The sequence below is a fragment of the Hippopotamus amphibius genome, chromosome 3 (assembly GCF_030028045.1).
Source record: "Hippopotamus amphibius kiboko isolate mHipAmp2 chromosome 3, mHipAmp2.hap2, whole genome shotgun sequence".
Taxonomy (NCBI): domain Eukaryota; kingdom Metazoa; phylum Chordata; class Mammalia; order Artiodactyla; family Hippopotamidae; genus Hippopotamus; species Hippopotamus amphibius.
The window spans coordinates 74,183,904-74,200,263 of NC_080188.1; the positions used below are offsets into that span (position 1 = coordinate 74,183,904).

A 16,360-nucleotide genomic window follows, 5' to 3' on the forward strand; every position below is an offset into this window, starting at 1 on the left:
CAGTCAGCCAGTGGCTGGATGCTTTAAATGACCTCACGGCTTGGGGACTCAGCTAGAATGGCTGGAAATACCGTAACATCCAGGACACTCTCTCTATGAAAGCTTTCATCTGGATTTTTTACATGATGCTGGAAGTATCCCAAGCGGGCAAAAGTAGAAGTCATAAGGCCGATAGAAACAGAGGTTCAGAAGTCCCATTTTGTCATTTCTGCTGCATTTAGCAGGTCAAAGTAAATCACAAAGATAGGTCAGACTCAAAGGGTGGGAAAATAGACTCCACCTCTTTTTGGAGGAGCGGCAAAGAATCTGCATGTGTGTTTGTGTGTGTGTGTGTGTGTGTGTGTGTATACATATAATGTACCACACCCAGTCAGAAGAAAGAAGTCCGGAAGTTAAGTAACATGCAGATTTAATTTCCTTTGTTTTCAATAGAATATCTCCTTAAGTACAAAGGTGACGTGATGGGTCACTGATTCATGCTTTCAGATCATGCATTATTTTGAATTCTAACAAACAGAAACTGTGCCATTGCTATGCTTTTATACAATGTCTACTGGTACCCACTAAACACCCAGGCATAACAGTGGGGACAGAAGGAGGGACAGGCAAGTTTGATAGAAACTAAACTAGATTTTGTTAGTTTATTTTTAATCACATATTCTTATCTACTATGAAGAGTCATGACCTTTTCAGCTGCAGAAAGCAATTATTTTTTGGCACAGAGATTCTCTATATCACAACACAAAGGAGATTCACAAGTTACCAGTTTCTGGCAAGACTAAGGCATCTGAGGCAGGCAGTGTGCATCACGCGAACTTTGTGAGGCAGCTCAGTACATCAGAACATGGGGCTAATGAAGTCAAGGCTTTGATCCTCAGACAGGCCAATTAATTCCATGGAGAGAAACCTTTTTTTTTTAAGGACAGCCTTGATTACTCCTCTTCCTATGGAGTTCTTTCCTAACCTCAAGAGAAACGGAAAGTATGATCCAATAAGGCACATGTTTTGTTTAAATGCCACATATTCTGGTAGACGCTATAGGGCTACTAAAATAAAATCTATGCAGTTTTATTCTTCCAGAACTTTAAAGACTGTTACCAAAACAAATAGGACTATTCAAACAATTAGTTTACAATGTAAAAAATGATAAAGTGAAGGAGAGAAGGTACCAATTACAATCCAAGTTCAAAAGAGAAAGATATTACATAAGGAGATCTAATGATGGCGATATTTGCACTATACACTGACAGGCACAGAGGAAGGCATTCCAGGTAGAAGAGAGAGGGGAGTATTAATTAAACAAAAGTGAATGATCTATCTCTGAAGAATGTAGGGTCTAAAAAGAGAAAAGTCATGAGATGAGTATAAATGTAGCTCAGAGTCAGATTATAAAGAATTTACCTTGCTTTAGAAGGCAATGACGAGCTACAGGAATAAAATAACCAGTGTGGTATTTTTAGGAAGATTATTCTGGCAGCAATGAATGTAGTTGATTGCAGAGGAAATGAATGGTTATGAAGAGAGGTTAGATATTACTATGATAAACCGCACGAAAATACTAAAGTCCAGGATTTGAGGAAAAAAGATCGAGCACTAATGCACCGTTTACATTTGTAAGGAGATGGCTGATCTACTTTTCTTAGAGACAGAGGTCAAGTAAGGAAGGAATATAAATCTTATATAAATGTTTGAAATGAAGAGGAGAAAATGGGAGCAAAACATGGATAGCCTCAGTATTTTCAGTTAGCTAGAGTCTAGCTTCTGGAGAACGATGTTATGTTTTGTCAGGGCACTTGATGAGTCTAGAAACCTCACCATGATCAGTGCACCGGGGCAGTACCAGGGCAGGAGAACAAAAATAAACAGCAGTGAAGGAGCAGTGAAGATAAGATGTATGACTCTGTAAGAGAATCAACTCAGCATGATTTTGCAAATTTCTCCGGCCATACTTAGTAGTCTAGGAAGATGAAAGGAACTGAACAATGGGAATCTTCCAAGCTGGAAACCAGGATGAATCAAGTGAAGATGGTGAGAGAAGCTAGGGTACTCTAGATTCTTTGCTGAGGACATTTTTGAAAACCGATTCTGCGGTTCTGGCTGAGTAAGGAGACAGGAGAAGGCGGATCGAGACAGGTGGACTGACAAAGGGAGTGGATGGAAGTGCTGTGGATCCTGAAGACCAGGCTCTGTAGGAGTGATGAGGAGCCGGGAGGACAAAGGGTGCTACTGAGTTACTGGAGTTGCATGCAATGCGTCGCCTCTCTCATCGGAGCAGGGATGGGGGTGCATCCAGGCATTCTAGCCTCCTCTTTCTCTCTAGACAAGTCTCAAAAACAATGCGACCTGTGGGTAATGGAGAAAAGCCTTCCTCACCTCGCTCTAGTAAAGCCCTTATATTCATGAAGATAAAAAGGGTAATAACTAAAATGACTCTGTGGTCCGTTCTGACATTAGCATTTTATGATGTTGTGCTTTAGTCTATAGTAATTCTCATCCCCTGACCTCTAAACCAATCAGTAATTAACTTCAAACACATAGACAACTACAGAGAATAATAAAACATGGTATAAAAAATCCATATACTACCATTAATCTAATCATAACATTTTGCCATATTCGCTTTAGTTCTACTTTTAGAGAAAGATGTAAAGAAACACATTAAGCATTTTGTATGTCTTTTCTTGATCTTGTTTCTCTTTCTCCAATTCCGAAAATAATATCTGTCCTGAATTTAGTTGTTACTGTTCTCATGTGTGTTTTACATTTTTCATAAACACGTATGCACTGTAAATTTTTTTTATTTTTCACTTTTTTGCAAATTATATTCCATTATAGGTTATAACAAGATATTGGGTATAATTTTTTGTGCTACACAATAAATCCTTGTTGCTTATCTATTTTATGTATAGTAGTTTGTATCTGTTAACCCCATACTCCAAATCTGTCCCATTTGGTAACCATAAGTTTGTTTTCTATGTCTGTGAATATGTTTCTGTTTTGTATATAGATTCATTTGTATTATTTTTTTAGATCCCACATATAGCTGATATCATATAGTATTTGTCTTTCTCTGTCTGACTTATTTCACTAGCATAATATTCTCTAGGTCCATCCATGTTGCTGCCAATGGCAATATTTTGTTCTTTTTTATGGCTGAGTAATAATCCATTGTTTATGTACACCACATCTTCTTAAACCAATCATCAGTTGATGGGCACTTGGGTAATAATTTTTATTTTAAAATGTCTTGTTTTTATTCACAGCGTACATAAGGAGTTCATTCATTTTAAACTACTCTAATAGTGTGAATATACAATTTAGTCATTTTATGTGAATGGACATTTAGATCTCTTGCAATTTTATAGTAACACAAAAAAAAGTATTGCAAAGAAATTTTAAGAGACTGAATGGCAACCCTGTCTGAACATTATAATTATCTGGAGAGTTTTGTTTTGTTTTCTTTTGTTTTAAATCCAGATGCCCTGTTCTATGGCTATGCATGTTATTTCGTGTTACATCATGACAGACCTAGAAAATGATAATATTTATAGGTGCACTGCTGTAAAGGGAAAATGTTACTCAGAGAAAATTAAAATAGACCAGCCATTTTACCTCACCAAACACATGCAGCCACCCCAAGGGCAACAAAAATCAAATCTCTATAGATTGAAAACCTTTCCCAATTTCCAGCACAATTATGTGCAGGTAACACCGGCTAAGCAGCTCTGTTCTAGAGCAAAGATTCTCAAATTTGTCTGCATAGTGGAATCTTCTTGGGAGCTTTTAAAAATCGGCTCATGCCCAGGCTGCACCCCAGACCAATTAAATTAGAATTAGTGGGCTCGGGCTTCCCTGGTGCGCAGTGGCTGAGAATCCGCCTGCCAATGCAGGGGACACGGGTTCGATCCCTGCCCCAGGAAGATCCCACATGCCGCGGAGCAACTAAGCCCATGTGCCACAACTATTGAGCCCACGTACTGCAACTACTGAAGCTCACACGCCTAGAGCCTGTGCTCCGCAACAGGAGAAGCCACGGCAATGAGGAGCCCACGCACCACAACGAAGAGTAGCCCCCACTCACCGCAACTAAAAAGAAAGCCCGCGCACAGGAAAAAAAAAAAAAAAAAAAAGACCCAACACAGCCAATAAAATAAATAAATTTATTAAAAAAAAATCAGTAGGCTCAAGACCTCAGTTATTTTTAAACCTCTCAGATGATGCCACCTAAAACACTGGTTACTAATACATAGCTCCAGGACCCAAGCTCTTTAATGGCCTGCCTGGGAAGCTGTATACTTAAAAAGGTCTCAGGTATACACCTAGAAACAGAACTGCTGTGTTTCAACTCAGCGGTGGTGAGAAGACCACTTTATTTATTTTGCCACTCACAAGATTTTTATTTTAAGAGTCTATGAACACCCTCAGAAACTTGGGGCCATTCTTGAAACCTCTTCTTTCATCAAACTACCATTTAAGCAGTTTCAAATTTGCCTCCAAAACATATGAAATCATTATGATTGTTCTTCCTTTTGTACAGCCAATAAATAGCATAGTCCATTTCTTCCAGGTACCCTAACTGATCGTCCTTCATCCACTAGTACCTCCTTCCAATAATTCTTCATTCTGCAATCAGAATAAACTTGGAAAATGTAGAATATGATTTATTCATCAAAACCAAGAGCTCCTTTAAGAGCTTCTATTGTACTTAGAAAAGAGTCCTAAATCTTTATCTTATGTGGTACATATATACAATGGAATAATACTCAACCACAAAAAGGAATGACATTGGGACATTTGTAGAGACATGGATGGACCTAGAGACTGTCATACAGAGTGAAGTGAGTCAGAAAGAGAAAAACAAATATTGTATATTAATGCATATATGTGGAATCTAGAAAAATGGTACAGATCAACCGGTTTCCAAGGCAGAAATAGAGACACATATGTAGAGAACAAACATATGGACACCAAGTAGGGAAAGCGGGGAGTGGGGGGGGGGGTTGGGGTGGGATGAATTGAGAGATTGGGATTGCCGTATGTACATTACTAATAAGAAAAAAATATCAAATTGTACACTTTATGTGCAGTTTATTGTATGTCAATTATATCTCAATAAAAGTTCTAAAAGTTGAAAAAAAAAATCCTTATCATAGCCTTCAAGGTAGAGCATGGTTCAGCCTTTATCCACCACTCCAGCACCAACTCACATCACTTCTCTGCCCTTTGGTCTTTGAAATCCAGCCAAATTTGCAGTGTTTAAATTCCTGGATCTCATTTTAGAGGTACTTGAGAGCCCCTGTTTGTTGGAGTGATTATTCCAAGTAAGTAATCTTGCCTTTCTAGATAACATCTGTATTTAAGTGGCCATTCTGATCTATGGACTGCAATGGTTGGTCTGGCTGGAATTGAAAAAATCGGATCCCTCAGGAAAAGATCCCAGTTTGATGTCACTAGCTTTCTGAGGGGCTTCACTTAGTAGCTGTAGCTGACATTGTCACATCACACATGTATACACTCATGTATCATACTGTCCACTGTGTCAGGAAAGAACCTTTGAGATTCCAGCCAAAGGACTCTTTCTTACCTTTGTTGACGAGGCTGTAAGGAACACTGTGAAAGAACAGGATGTAGAATCAGACTGCTTAGGTAACTACCAGCTCCACTAGCAACTAGCTGTGCAAATGTGGGCTACACACTTCACCTAACCATGCTTTGCTTCCCTCATCTGTAAAAATAGTCATGATAATAGTACCTACTCTCATGTTGTTGTTGTTGTAAAGATTAAATAGGGCAAAAAATCAAATGGGGGAGGGATGGATTGGGAGTTTGGGGTTAGCAGATGCAAACTATAATATATAGAATGGATAAACAATAAGGTCCTAATGTGTAGCACAGGGAATTATACTCAGTATCCTGTGATAAGTCATGAAGAAAAAAATATAAAAATGTATATATATATATGCATAACTGAGTCACTTTGCTGTACAGCAGAAATTAACACAGCATTGTAAATTAACTAAACTTTAACAAAAAAAATTATAAATGCCTAGAACTTAAGTGCCTAATAAAAGTTTTATTATTATTACTCTCAGCAGTTTACATTTTTCAGTTCTTTCATACAGGTATTCTTGCATGTTTACCATCTATAATTCTTCCCATTTTCACCACCCAAATTCCTTTATTCCTATTGATTGTAGCAAAGAAAAAACAAAGTAGTAAAAATACCAAAATGATTAAACCTTTTATCAAATAAAAAATTCTGTATGTTTTCCATAATATATTAAATAATCATTCTCTCCTTTTGCCACCATCATCAGTAAATAATGTTGAGAGACATAAATTAAAAAAATAATATCTTGGTTGTGCCTACTTGAGTAACGCTTTGTGCTATTCTGATTCAATTTTTTCAAGGATTTCTGGTTCTTGGAATCCCATAACCCACTTTAATAACTTGTTACAGAGTTAAAATAACCTTTTTGGGCAGGAAATTCTTTTTCATGTCAAAGTTTATTCGGTCATGCTGAACTTTAATCCCATTTTCTCTAGGTTTGGCTTTTGTGCCCACTTTATAAAATAGGACTTGTGATAACTATTATTACTTAGTATTTATTGTAGAGAGAACTTCAAATCTTTAAAAATTATACTAGAATGTCACTGTATGTTTCCTTTTGAGTTCGATTTCATATATAAGAGAGATTTTAAAGAAACACCAAAGGAAATGTTATTTGAGATAATTTTAACCATAAAATGGACCCATCATAGATTGTGAGATCAGATTTTTGTTAACACATATATGAATTCTGACCCTAATGTTATTATAAACATATTATACACATGTCAGTCATTAAGATGAATAATTCCAAAGGGCAAATGAGTAGCCAACCCAGAAGACATTAAAACAGGGTCAAATTATAAAATTTGCTCACTTATGCTTTTTAACAACATTCAGTACTTTGTCCCTGAGAAGCAACTGGTCATTAAAACCATCCACTCTTTTGTGCTGGATAGAAAGATGTCAACAGTCAAGGTGTTAAAAGGTCATCACCACAAAAGGATACGTATTTGAAACCTGAGAAATTCACTGAAAGGTACCCTGAAAATATATCTCAGACACTTTTACTTTCAAGGACTACTTCATATTACAAAGCCACGTGTAGTTACAGATACACTGAAAATAATTAATGCTAAAATCTCTCTGTAGGCTGAGCAGAATTTAGGTCATTTCAGGGATGGGATCATGTCTCTGTTAATTCTGCAAATCCCCCAGAATCCAGGTCAGAGATCTACACACTGCAGGAAAGGAAAACATAATTTTAGATAATGTTGAAGATGATGACTATGGTGACTACAAAGATGGAATGCCTTTTAATTATGTAAGCTCACCGAAAAAAGTGATTACCATTTATAAAACATAACGTAGAAAAAGTGAATTCCAGTAGCCATGCAAATAGTTTGAAAAATCTACCAAAGTGACTCAAAATCTGTATTAGTACTCTCCTTGTAGCAGTTGAGTTGGCACCAACTGTAAATATTTATATAGAGATGTAGTTGTTATTTGACGTAGTTTGTGTGAGTGCCCTGTTTTGTGTACATCATTTGGGCACCATCCTTGATGCTTTCTTTCTATCTCAACTACTTTATCCTATTGTTCACCAAGTCTAGTTGCTTTTGGCTCCTAAGTATGTCTAAAGTCCAACCTCTTCCCTCCATTTCACTGCCAGTATGCTGGTCCAGCCACTAACCCCTTTAAGTTCATATTCCACATATTAGCTAGTGTAACCACTTAAAAATACAAATAGAATTATGTCTCTTCTCTAAAAATGACCCAATTTCGTTCCTTTTTACGGTTGAGTAATATTCCATTGTATATATGTGTCACATCTTCTTTATCCATTCATCTGTTGATGGACATTTAGGTTGCTTCTGGGGTCTGGCTATTGTAAATAGTGCTGCAATGAACACTGGGGTGCACATGTCTTTTTGAATTATGGTTTTCTCTGGGTCATTTGTGGAGACATGGATGGACCTAGAGACTGTCGTGCAGATTGAAGTAAGTCAGAAAGAGAAAAATAAATATCGTATATTAACGGATATATGTGGAATCTAGAAAAATGGTACAGATCAACCGGTTTGCAAAGCAGAAATAGAGACACAGATGTAGAGAATAAACATATGGACACCAAAGGGGGAAAGGAGGGGGGTTGGGGTGGGATGAATTAGGAGACTGAGATTGGCATATATACATTAATATGTATAAAACAGATGACTAATATGAAAAAAAATCAAATTGCACACTTTAAATATATGCAGTTTATTGTATGTCAATTATATCTCAATAAAACATTTTTGAGAGAAAAAAAAAAGAATTATGTCTCTTCTCTACTTAAAGCCAGTCAGCGGTTTCCTAAATCAGATAAAATTAAACTAAAATATGAGCTGATCCTATCCCTATCCCCAGCCTAAATAGTTTTGGCAGAGGGACAGGCACCTACCTATTTGGCCCACTTCTTGTTAATTTGTCATTTCTTCCTTACTGCCAGAATCCCAATTTTATTAGAATTGTCAATTTTCCCAACTTTCCCTGTAGTTAGATTTGCCACCAAATTTCAGTCCATGAGATGTAAATAGATATATATGCTGAGGGACTTCCTTCAAATTTCCAACTGAATATCATCTACTCAAAGACACTTTCCTCAATGATACCTCATAAAATTAAATTCCCTCTTCTCAATCTTTCAAAATCCTATTTCTTCTTAGCATTGATGACAATTTGTTATTATATTCTGTATCTGTTGGTTTGTTTGTGTCTCTCTGATGCCTCTGCAAGTTCTGGGACAGTAATGAATATTTATGCCTGATTTATGGCTGTATGTTGTCACCTCTCACAGTAGGAGATAAATATTCGTGGACAAGAGAATGAACAAAATAATTACTTTTATGAGTATCAATGGTATGAACTATATTATAAATCCATTATGTCAACAGACATTTGTCTTACTTTTTGTTTGTTTGTTTGTTTAAGGTATTTTGTTGGTGGTGTGGGAAATATAAAAGTAAATACAACGTGGTCCTAAGAAAGACACAGACTTAGTGTGAAAGAAAACATATACACAGATAACCATAAAGGGCAGCAGGCGATATAAACGTGGCACCGATGCTATGGGAATCCGGAGAAGAGAGAAATCCCTAATGACTGGAGCGTTAGGAAGATATCGCAGGAGACTGTCTAAGCTGACCATGAAGTTGAGTATTATCTCAATGGAGGTAGTTGATGAGGGTAAGACGGTGGGAGAAAAACAGGTCAGAGAGAGAAAAATCCAAAGGTACTTCTAGAAAGTGCAGCATGTGTGAAGAACAACATGTAGCCCATTCAAAAAAAAAAAAAAGATGCAAAGAAATATATTATCCCAATTTGTTTGCTTCTTATAAAACCTTACCTTGAGGCAACACCAAATGATGACCAAGTTTGGCCTAAGGAATAAGGGTAACTGTGCTTTAGTAAGGCTGATTCAAGGACACACAACATAGAGATGGAAGAAGAGAGACAGAAGAAACAGGATATGGTATCCTGCACAAATTCTATCACAATCTTCAGTGGGGGTGGGTTGGGGGTGGGGAGGTTGGAGTAATTAACACAATTAAAAATTAGGTACATCTAAAAAAAAACAAACTGTGCTGCCCCAACTTACAGCAGAACGGGGTGGGGACCATGTACAGCTTGACAACCCTTAATAAAGAAGGGACTTTGACCAGAAAAAAAATTACGTACATCAAAACTGGACATTAGTAAAGACATAAAAGAAAGAAATCAATTATGAGGGTAAGAACACAGGTGATTAGCTGTTTCACAAAAAGGTAAAATGAGAAAAATGAAGCAAGTATATCTTACAGAATGTGTGAGAGGTTGAAGTAATTCATGTAGACATGCAGATAAGCCTATGAACTCCCTGTAGTTCTTTTATCCTCTAAATGCCTTTTGCCTACATTGTAGCCCAAGTACCATAACCAGAGGCAGGGTACAGAGACAGACAGAGTTTAGAATCAATTCTGGAACCCAGGAGAGAGTCTAGAATTACACATATGTGCATATGTAAACACACGCATGAATACACATGAATGTGCAACAAATTTTAAAATATTATAAAAATGAGTTGCAGTGAATTGTCTATATCATTTGTATATATCAACTTAAGAAACTTGCCTTCAAGGCAAGTTCCTTAATTGTGCCATGTCACTGACGTAAATGGAAGGGATATACGTGACACGTATGTGTGCATACGGAAAGGTATAAGGAAATATTATATATAATTATATCGAGCTATATAATATATATATTCACACATAGACACTCAGATATATGTCAAAATACGTGTCTCACTCTCACCTCCTGTGTGTTCGACCCTCACAGTGCCTCTAAGGGGTAAATAATACCACTGTCTGCTGCACATTTTTCTAGATATTGAAGTAAACGTAAAGAGATGGCACGACTGGCCTAAAGAGATGAGAGTCAGTGAGTGCTCAAAGCCAAACAGAACCACGATGTTAAAGCTCAACGAGGGCGGGGACCTTTTTGTTACATTTAGAACAGCACGAAGACATCTCGTCTGATGGCAGATGGGAGAAGGATGAAGGTGGTGTCTCATATATAATGCCATCTAGATTTACACATCACATTTCTTCCAAAGGGTTTTCAGATATTATCTCATTTGTCTTCCAACACACCTGAAGGATAAGTAGGGGCAGTAGTTCCATCTACATTCTCCAAGATGGATTTTCGGAGGCAGGGAAGGGTGCAGTCCCAGTGAGCTGCTGAGCTTTGCCGAGATCAGACTCCCGGTGCCTGTTTCCTTCCCTTAGGCTCCTTCTACTGAGCTGGGTAACAGAATCTCCTGAGGTGAGGTGGTGGGGGATGGGGAGTGAGGTTGGAGAGGTTGGAGACAGTCCAGAAAAGGGATATAGTTCTTTCCAACATCTCTCTCTGGAGCATCTGCCCACAGGAATATGGGAACAGGTAATAAGATCTTAAATGGGACCTTTCCTGTTGCTCCAAACTGGTGATTAATGCTTAATTCTAAGAATGGAAAGAATACAAGTAACTCATATTCTAAAGAGAACTACAAACAATAAGGGCTTCTCATCTTCAGAGCTTTCTAAGACAGCTGAAGCAGCCCTACCACCCCCATATCTCCCTCTAGCCTCCTGACTTCCCTCTCTTGTCCACTAAAAAACTGGGAAAGGAGAAAGGGAAGAGGCCGTCCAGAGTCATGGATTCTTGACTTAATGAGAAGTAAAATCTTCCCTCATCAAACAAACTAAATAAGACGGATCAGAGAGAATCTGTACTAGAGATTGAGATTCTAGCACCTCACTGGTTTCCCTTACTGCAGGGTATCCTGATCTTCCCTGTATCTACCTAAGCAAAGCAAAAAGGAACTGACAAAAGATCAAAGGCGGAAGGAGATGATTTCGGTGTCATAGCTTCTACTTCCAGTACTTGGTTCCTATGGACAAGTAGACATCCTGGAAAAGAGCTGTACTGGAACCACCATACCAGCAACCCACACAAAAGGACTGCTAGCCAGGTGAGACCCCCAAGCAGCAAGAGGCTACGGGGTACATGAATAGGATCAGGCTCAGGAGCCTGTGCAGAAGGGACGGCCCCCCCCCCCCCCCCCCCCCGCCAGAGAACTTCAAGGAACTCACGCACACCCTCCACTCCCCACCTCAGGAGACAGCCAGCTATGCAATACCAAGACCAGCCATAGTTTAGGAAGCAGTATTAACAGACCAAGGGAAGATTACAACAGCTCCAGTCCTAAGGGACAACTGGTCTTTTTCCTTTTATCTTTCTCCCCACCTGAACACACAAGGAAAATGAGAGGAAGAAAGTGTCTAAAGGCTGGCCAACCAATCCTGCCCTGGGCTTGCAGGTGAAGGAGGGGTAGGAGGAGTGGACAAGCAAGTCACAGCCCTCCCCATGCGTCAAAGGGCTGGAGCCTGGTCCATGATGTTGGAAGGGAAAGTTTTGTAAAAGAAATGAGATTGTAATTTTCCAGTGGATGGAATTTGAGTAATGGGAAATGACTTGAAAGTTAAGGCATCCACCTAGGACGTCGTTAAGGAATCTGCTACCCAGCTGGGAAGGGGAATTTGACAAAACACAATAGGGGAGCAAAGACTGGTGAAAAATAAAACCATTTCTTGTGTGTTCCCCACTGAGCTGGGCCTTCTCCATAAACTAGAAACGCACAGATGCAAAACTCAACGGAGACCATGGAGGCTTTAGCAGTGAAAGGAGAATATTATTTATGCTTCTCTACAGACATGATTTACTGGAATAAAAACAACCCATAAGTAATAGGCAGAAGAAGAAATAAAAAGAAGCGAACATCCGTAGCCTTCTCTCTCAGCAGAACCTGCAGTTTTCAGATTCCTGCTTTTACACTCAGATGTGGGCAGCGCACACTGAAGAACCTAGAGATGTTTACACTTGACACTACAAGAAGCATTTATTTCAGACATGTGGCTACATCAATTAAATGCAATGTGTATTCACAACATTAGTCATTTCACACAGCAGCTCATTATAATGCATGCGCCTTGCTAAAGCAGCCAAGATTCAGTGAGGCATAAAACCACAAAGCATCATTATAGATCATACATCACTATTTTTAAAAAACATGAAAGTTTTACAATAGTTTTCTTCTCCAAATTACTAATACTGGTCCAAATAATCAAATATTTTCCTCACTTAATTCCATTTGACCCTACGTCCTGATTATATAAATTGACCCTATCATTACCTTAATTCAACAATAATTCTAAAAAGTGTTTTCCCACATTGTAAAATGACAACCATAACTGTGCATAAAATATGAAAGAATAAATGGTTCTAATAAAATATTATTAGAGGCAGCTATTTTTAATTTAAAAGACATTAAGTTTCTGCATGAGAATAATTAAAGTAAATCACATCTATAAAAAAGGAGACATAAAATGCAACATGATTATACAAATGACCATTTTAGGGGTTAGGTAGGCAACTTGTCACTCAATAATCTAAGTATGTTTCAGCACTATTGCTCATGGTGTCCGATGCAATGAAAATAAGAGAATTCAGTGTGAATTCATGTCAGTTCAACTGAACAAAGATTTCCTTAAAGCATCCTATGAGGGATGCAATATGCTGAGAGTTGATCCAGACTTAGAAAGGCAAAGATAAACAGGACATAGTCAATATGGAGGAAAGAGTGGAAGAGATGTAAATGTCCTAAAGTTTGAAGATTCGCCATCAGCAAAAGGCTGTGTAATAAACAAGATATTTCCCGTCTAAAGCAAGTCATATTTGCTGCAACAATCAGGGCCTAAGAAGAAACAGATGGCATAATCAAAACGGTTTAACTGAAGAGGATTAAAGAAAAGGACTGTTAGAATTTTGGTAGCTGAAGGAGATCTTGGTGGTAAATTACTTACAAATTTCTTACCATTGAAAGGCCAGAAACGAGTAATTCACCTTGATCTAAAACTTATAGCTGATATAGGCTTGGTGGGATTCCCAAATGCTGGAAAATCGTCTTTGCTAAGTAGGATTTCTCATGCAAAACCTGCAGTTGCAGATTATGCATTTACAACATTAAAACCTGAACTTGGAAAAATTGTGTATAATGATTTCAAACAGATATCAGTAGCTGATCTTCCTGATTTAATAGAAGGAGCACATATGAACAAAGGAATGGGTCACAAATTCCTCAAGCATATACAAATAATTAAACAACTACTTTTTGTTGTTGATATTTATGGATTTCAGCTTTCTTCCCAAACTCAATACAGAACTGCCTTTGAAACCATAATACTGCTTTCAAAAGAGTTGGAGTTGTACAGAGAGGAACTTCAGCCAAAACCTGCACTGCTGGCAGTTAATAAAATGGACTTGCCAGATGCTCAAGATAAATTCCAAGTACTGATGAACCAACTCCAGAATCCTAAAGATTTTTTGCGTTTATTTGAAAAAAACATGATTCCAGAGAGGACTGTGGAGTTCCAGCACATCATCCCCATCTCTGCAGTTACTGGAGAAGGAATGAATGAATTAAAGAACTGTATAAGGAAATCTCTGGATGAACATGCTGACCAGGAAAATGATGCATTTCATAAGAAGCAGTTGCTTAATTTACATATTTCCCATATATCTTATAGTGAGCCACCATCAAAGAATGCTGTGACTAGTCCCAGAATGGGTAGAACTTAAATCTATAAAAAGTAATATTGAAACTGTGTTCATTTGGAAGCTTTTTCACAGACATATTTTTTAGAAGGTTAGTTGTTACTCATCTGGCATATATGCTGTCATTCAAGAAACATATTTTTTTAAAGATGTTTTGTAGTTACGTCTGTCTGTCAACAGTAAAAAAGTAACTGAGGGTTAAAAATGACAGTTTGTAACTTTATGGCCAATCCACCTATCATGAAGTCCTATAATATTCCTGTACATATGTCTCTATTGAGATCATTTTTTTTTAATTATATAAAAGGATTCCTGGACTTCCTAGGTGGTGCAGTGGTTAAGAATCCACCTGCCAATGCAGGGGACACGGGTTCGAGCCCTGCTCTGGGAAGATTCCATGTGCCACAGAGCAACTAAGCCCATGTGCCACAACTATCAAGCCTGCACTCTAGAGCCCATAAGCCACAACTGTTGAGCCTGGGTGCCACAACTATTGAAGCCCACACACTTAGAGCCCGTGCTCTGCAACAAGAGAAGCCACTACAATGAGGAGCCCGTGTACCACAATGAAGAGTAGTCCCCACTCTCAGCAACTAGAGAAAGCCCCTGTGCAGCAACGAAGACCCAACGCAGCCAATGAGTAAATAAATAAATTTATATATATATATATAAAAGGATTCCTTATAAGCAACTAGGTTTTGTTTGCTTCTGAGTCTGTCATGTACCTGGTTCTACTAAATATATAATAGTTCTGTTTTTTGGAAAACCCCAAAACCCTAAATTTGAACATATTCAGTGAAGATCACTGATAATCAGCAGATAGACCTTTGTGATTTCAGCTTTTGGAAATTTTTCTTTCTTAAGTATAAGAGTATTTTTTACTTGCTTTGGAACACACTGATGTATGTCTCATTTTCTTTCATCCTAGTCTGTTTCACTGTCTAGTTTCATATTTTAGTAAAGAGAATAAATAGGAAGTACAATATTAAACAACATTATCAATCATCAGTATATTCTCAGGAGATTATAATTTCTAAATTTCTGCCTGACTTTTAAAAATACACAGTAGACATTTTCTCTTAATGCATTTTATTATAAAATATACATGTTAACTGTAAAAATAAAATAAAATTTAAACAGTGTAAAAGCATATAAAGTAAAAAAAGAAAAGTTCTCATCTTTCTGCATCAGGTTGTCCAGTTCTCAGAGAAAACCACTTGTTCTTGCAGAATTTTTTAGTGCATATATCTTGTAGGAAAAATGAGTTCATTATATAAGCCTTTCCAAGGTTTTTCTGTTTTTTGTTCTTTTTGGTTTTACAAAATATTAGCGAGTTAATGTGCTTCTAAAAATTATTCTTCAGTGCTACTTTTAAACTGTCAGGAATTGTTTTGGATTTTAAGGCTAAGTGAAGCCTTAACATGTGGCTGTAAGTATTCAATAAAAATTTCACTATCATTCTAAAAAAAAAAAAAAAGAAAAAGAAAAGGACTGTTATAGAGTCGTAGGAGGGTCAGGGACCTAAGAAGGGCCAGGGAAGCACCAGGGAATGTAGCCACAGCTGCTGGTCCTCAATACCGGTGGTGGGAAGGGTGAAGGGAGGAACCTCATTTGCTGGGTACCTGCTGAGAGATGGAGCCAGAAATGATTTTGCAGGACTGGACAGGAACTGTGGCAGGAGGGGGAAGCAGACAATTTCAGAACACAAGCAAGGGTTAGGGATGGGATTGAGGGCTGTACGCTGTCTGATTCTCTTTCCCTCATGCCCTGATCTTCAGCAGGGCCTCACAGTGGCTCAAATCCTGAGATCGGAGAGGCCAGAGCAGTATGGAGAAATGTGGAGAAGAACGGCTGTGGGGTGGAAGAGGCATGGTAAACAAAATAATCCCCTCCTCTGTTAATACAGAATTTAGAAGAGTATGCCAGACTTTCTCAACTAATAGTTTGAGGTGTCAAAAACCTGTTTTGACAATGAAATGAGATATAGCAGTAAATACAGAAAAACTTAAGAGATTTCAAAGAATGTATTAAAACTGCAGTTCTCTAAGCATCTGACAAGCTGACATTTAGAGTCCACATGACTAATAGTAAATTAAAGAAACGAGTGCCGGCCTTTCTCACCTTCTGAGATGGCCC

At 37.9% G+C, this 16,360-nt stretch overlaps 2 protein-coding genes across 7 annotated transcripts in view; one reads left to right on the plus strand and one right to left on the minus strand.

The window, feature by feature from the left end:
• INPP4B (inositol polyphosphate-4-phosphatase type II B) overlaps positions 1–16,360 on the minus strand; it is a 746,563-nt gene that overhangs the window by 292,228 nt on the left and 437,975 nt on the right. The gene's annotated exons all lie outside the window — the stretch shown is intronic.
• LOC130847980 (GTP-binding protein 10-like) lies at positions 9,160–14,365 on the plus strand. The gene is made up of 3 exons (XM_057725756.1): positions 9,160–9,277; positions 11,492–11,582; positions 13,408–14,365. Exons 1-3 carry the CDS (start codon positions 9,160–9,162, stop codon positions 14,246–14,248), a joined length of 1,050 nt encoding a protein of 349 aa, XP_057581739.1. The 3' UTR covers positions 14,249–14,365.

What these genes read in the sequence shown, in the direction of transcription:
- LOC130847980 (XM_057725756.1), top strand. Translation starts at nt 9,160, where the DNA reads ATGGGAATCCGGAGAAGAGAGAAATCCCTAATGACTGGAGCGTTAGGA. An exon ending in AATGGAGGTAGTTGATGAGG is followed by an intron (nt 9,278 to 11,491) that starts GTAAGACGGTGG and finishes TTCTACTTCCAG; the next exon opens with TACTTGGTTCCTATGGACAA. An exon ending in ACAAAAGGACTGCTAGCCAG is followed by an intron (nt 11,583 to 13,407) that starts GTGAGACCCCCA and finishes GTTTAACTGAAG; the next exon opens with AGGATTAAAGAAAAGGACTG.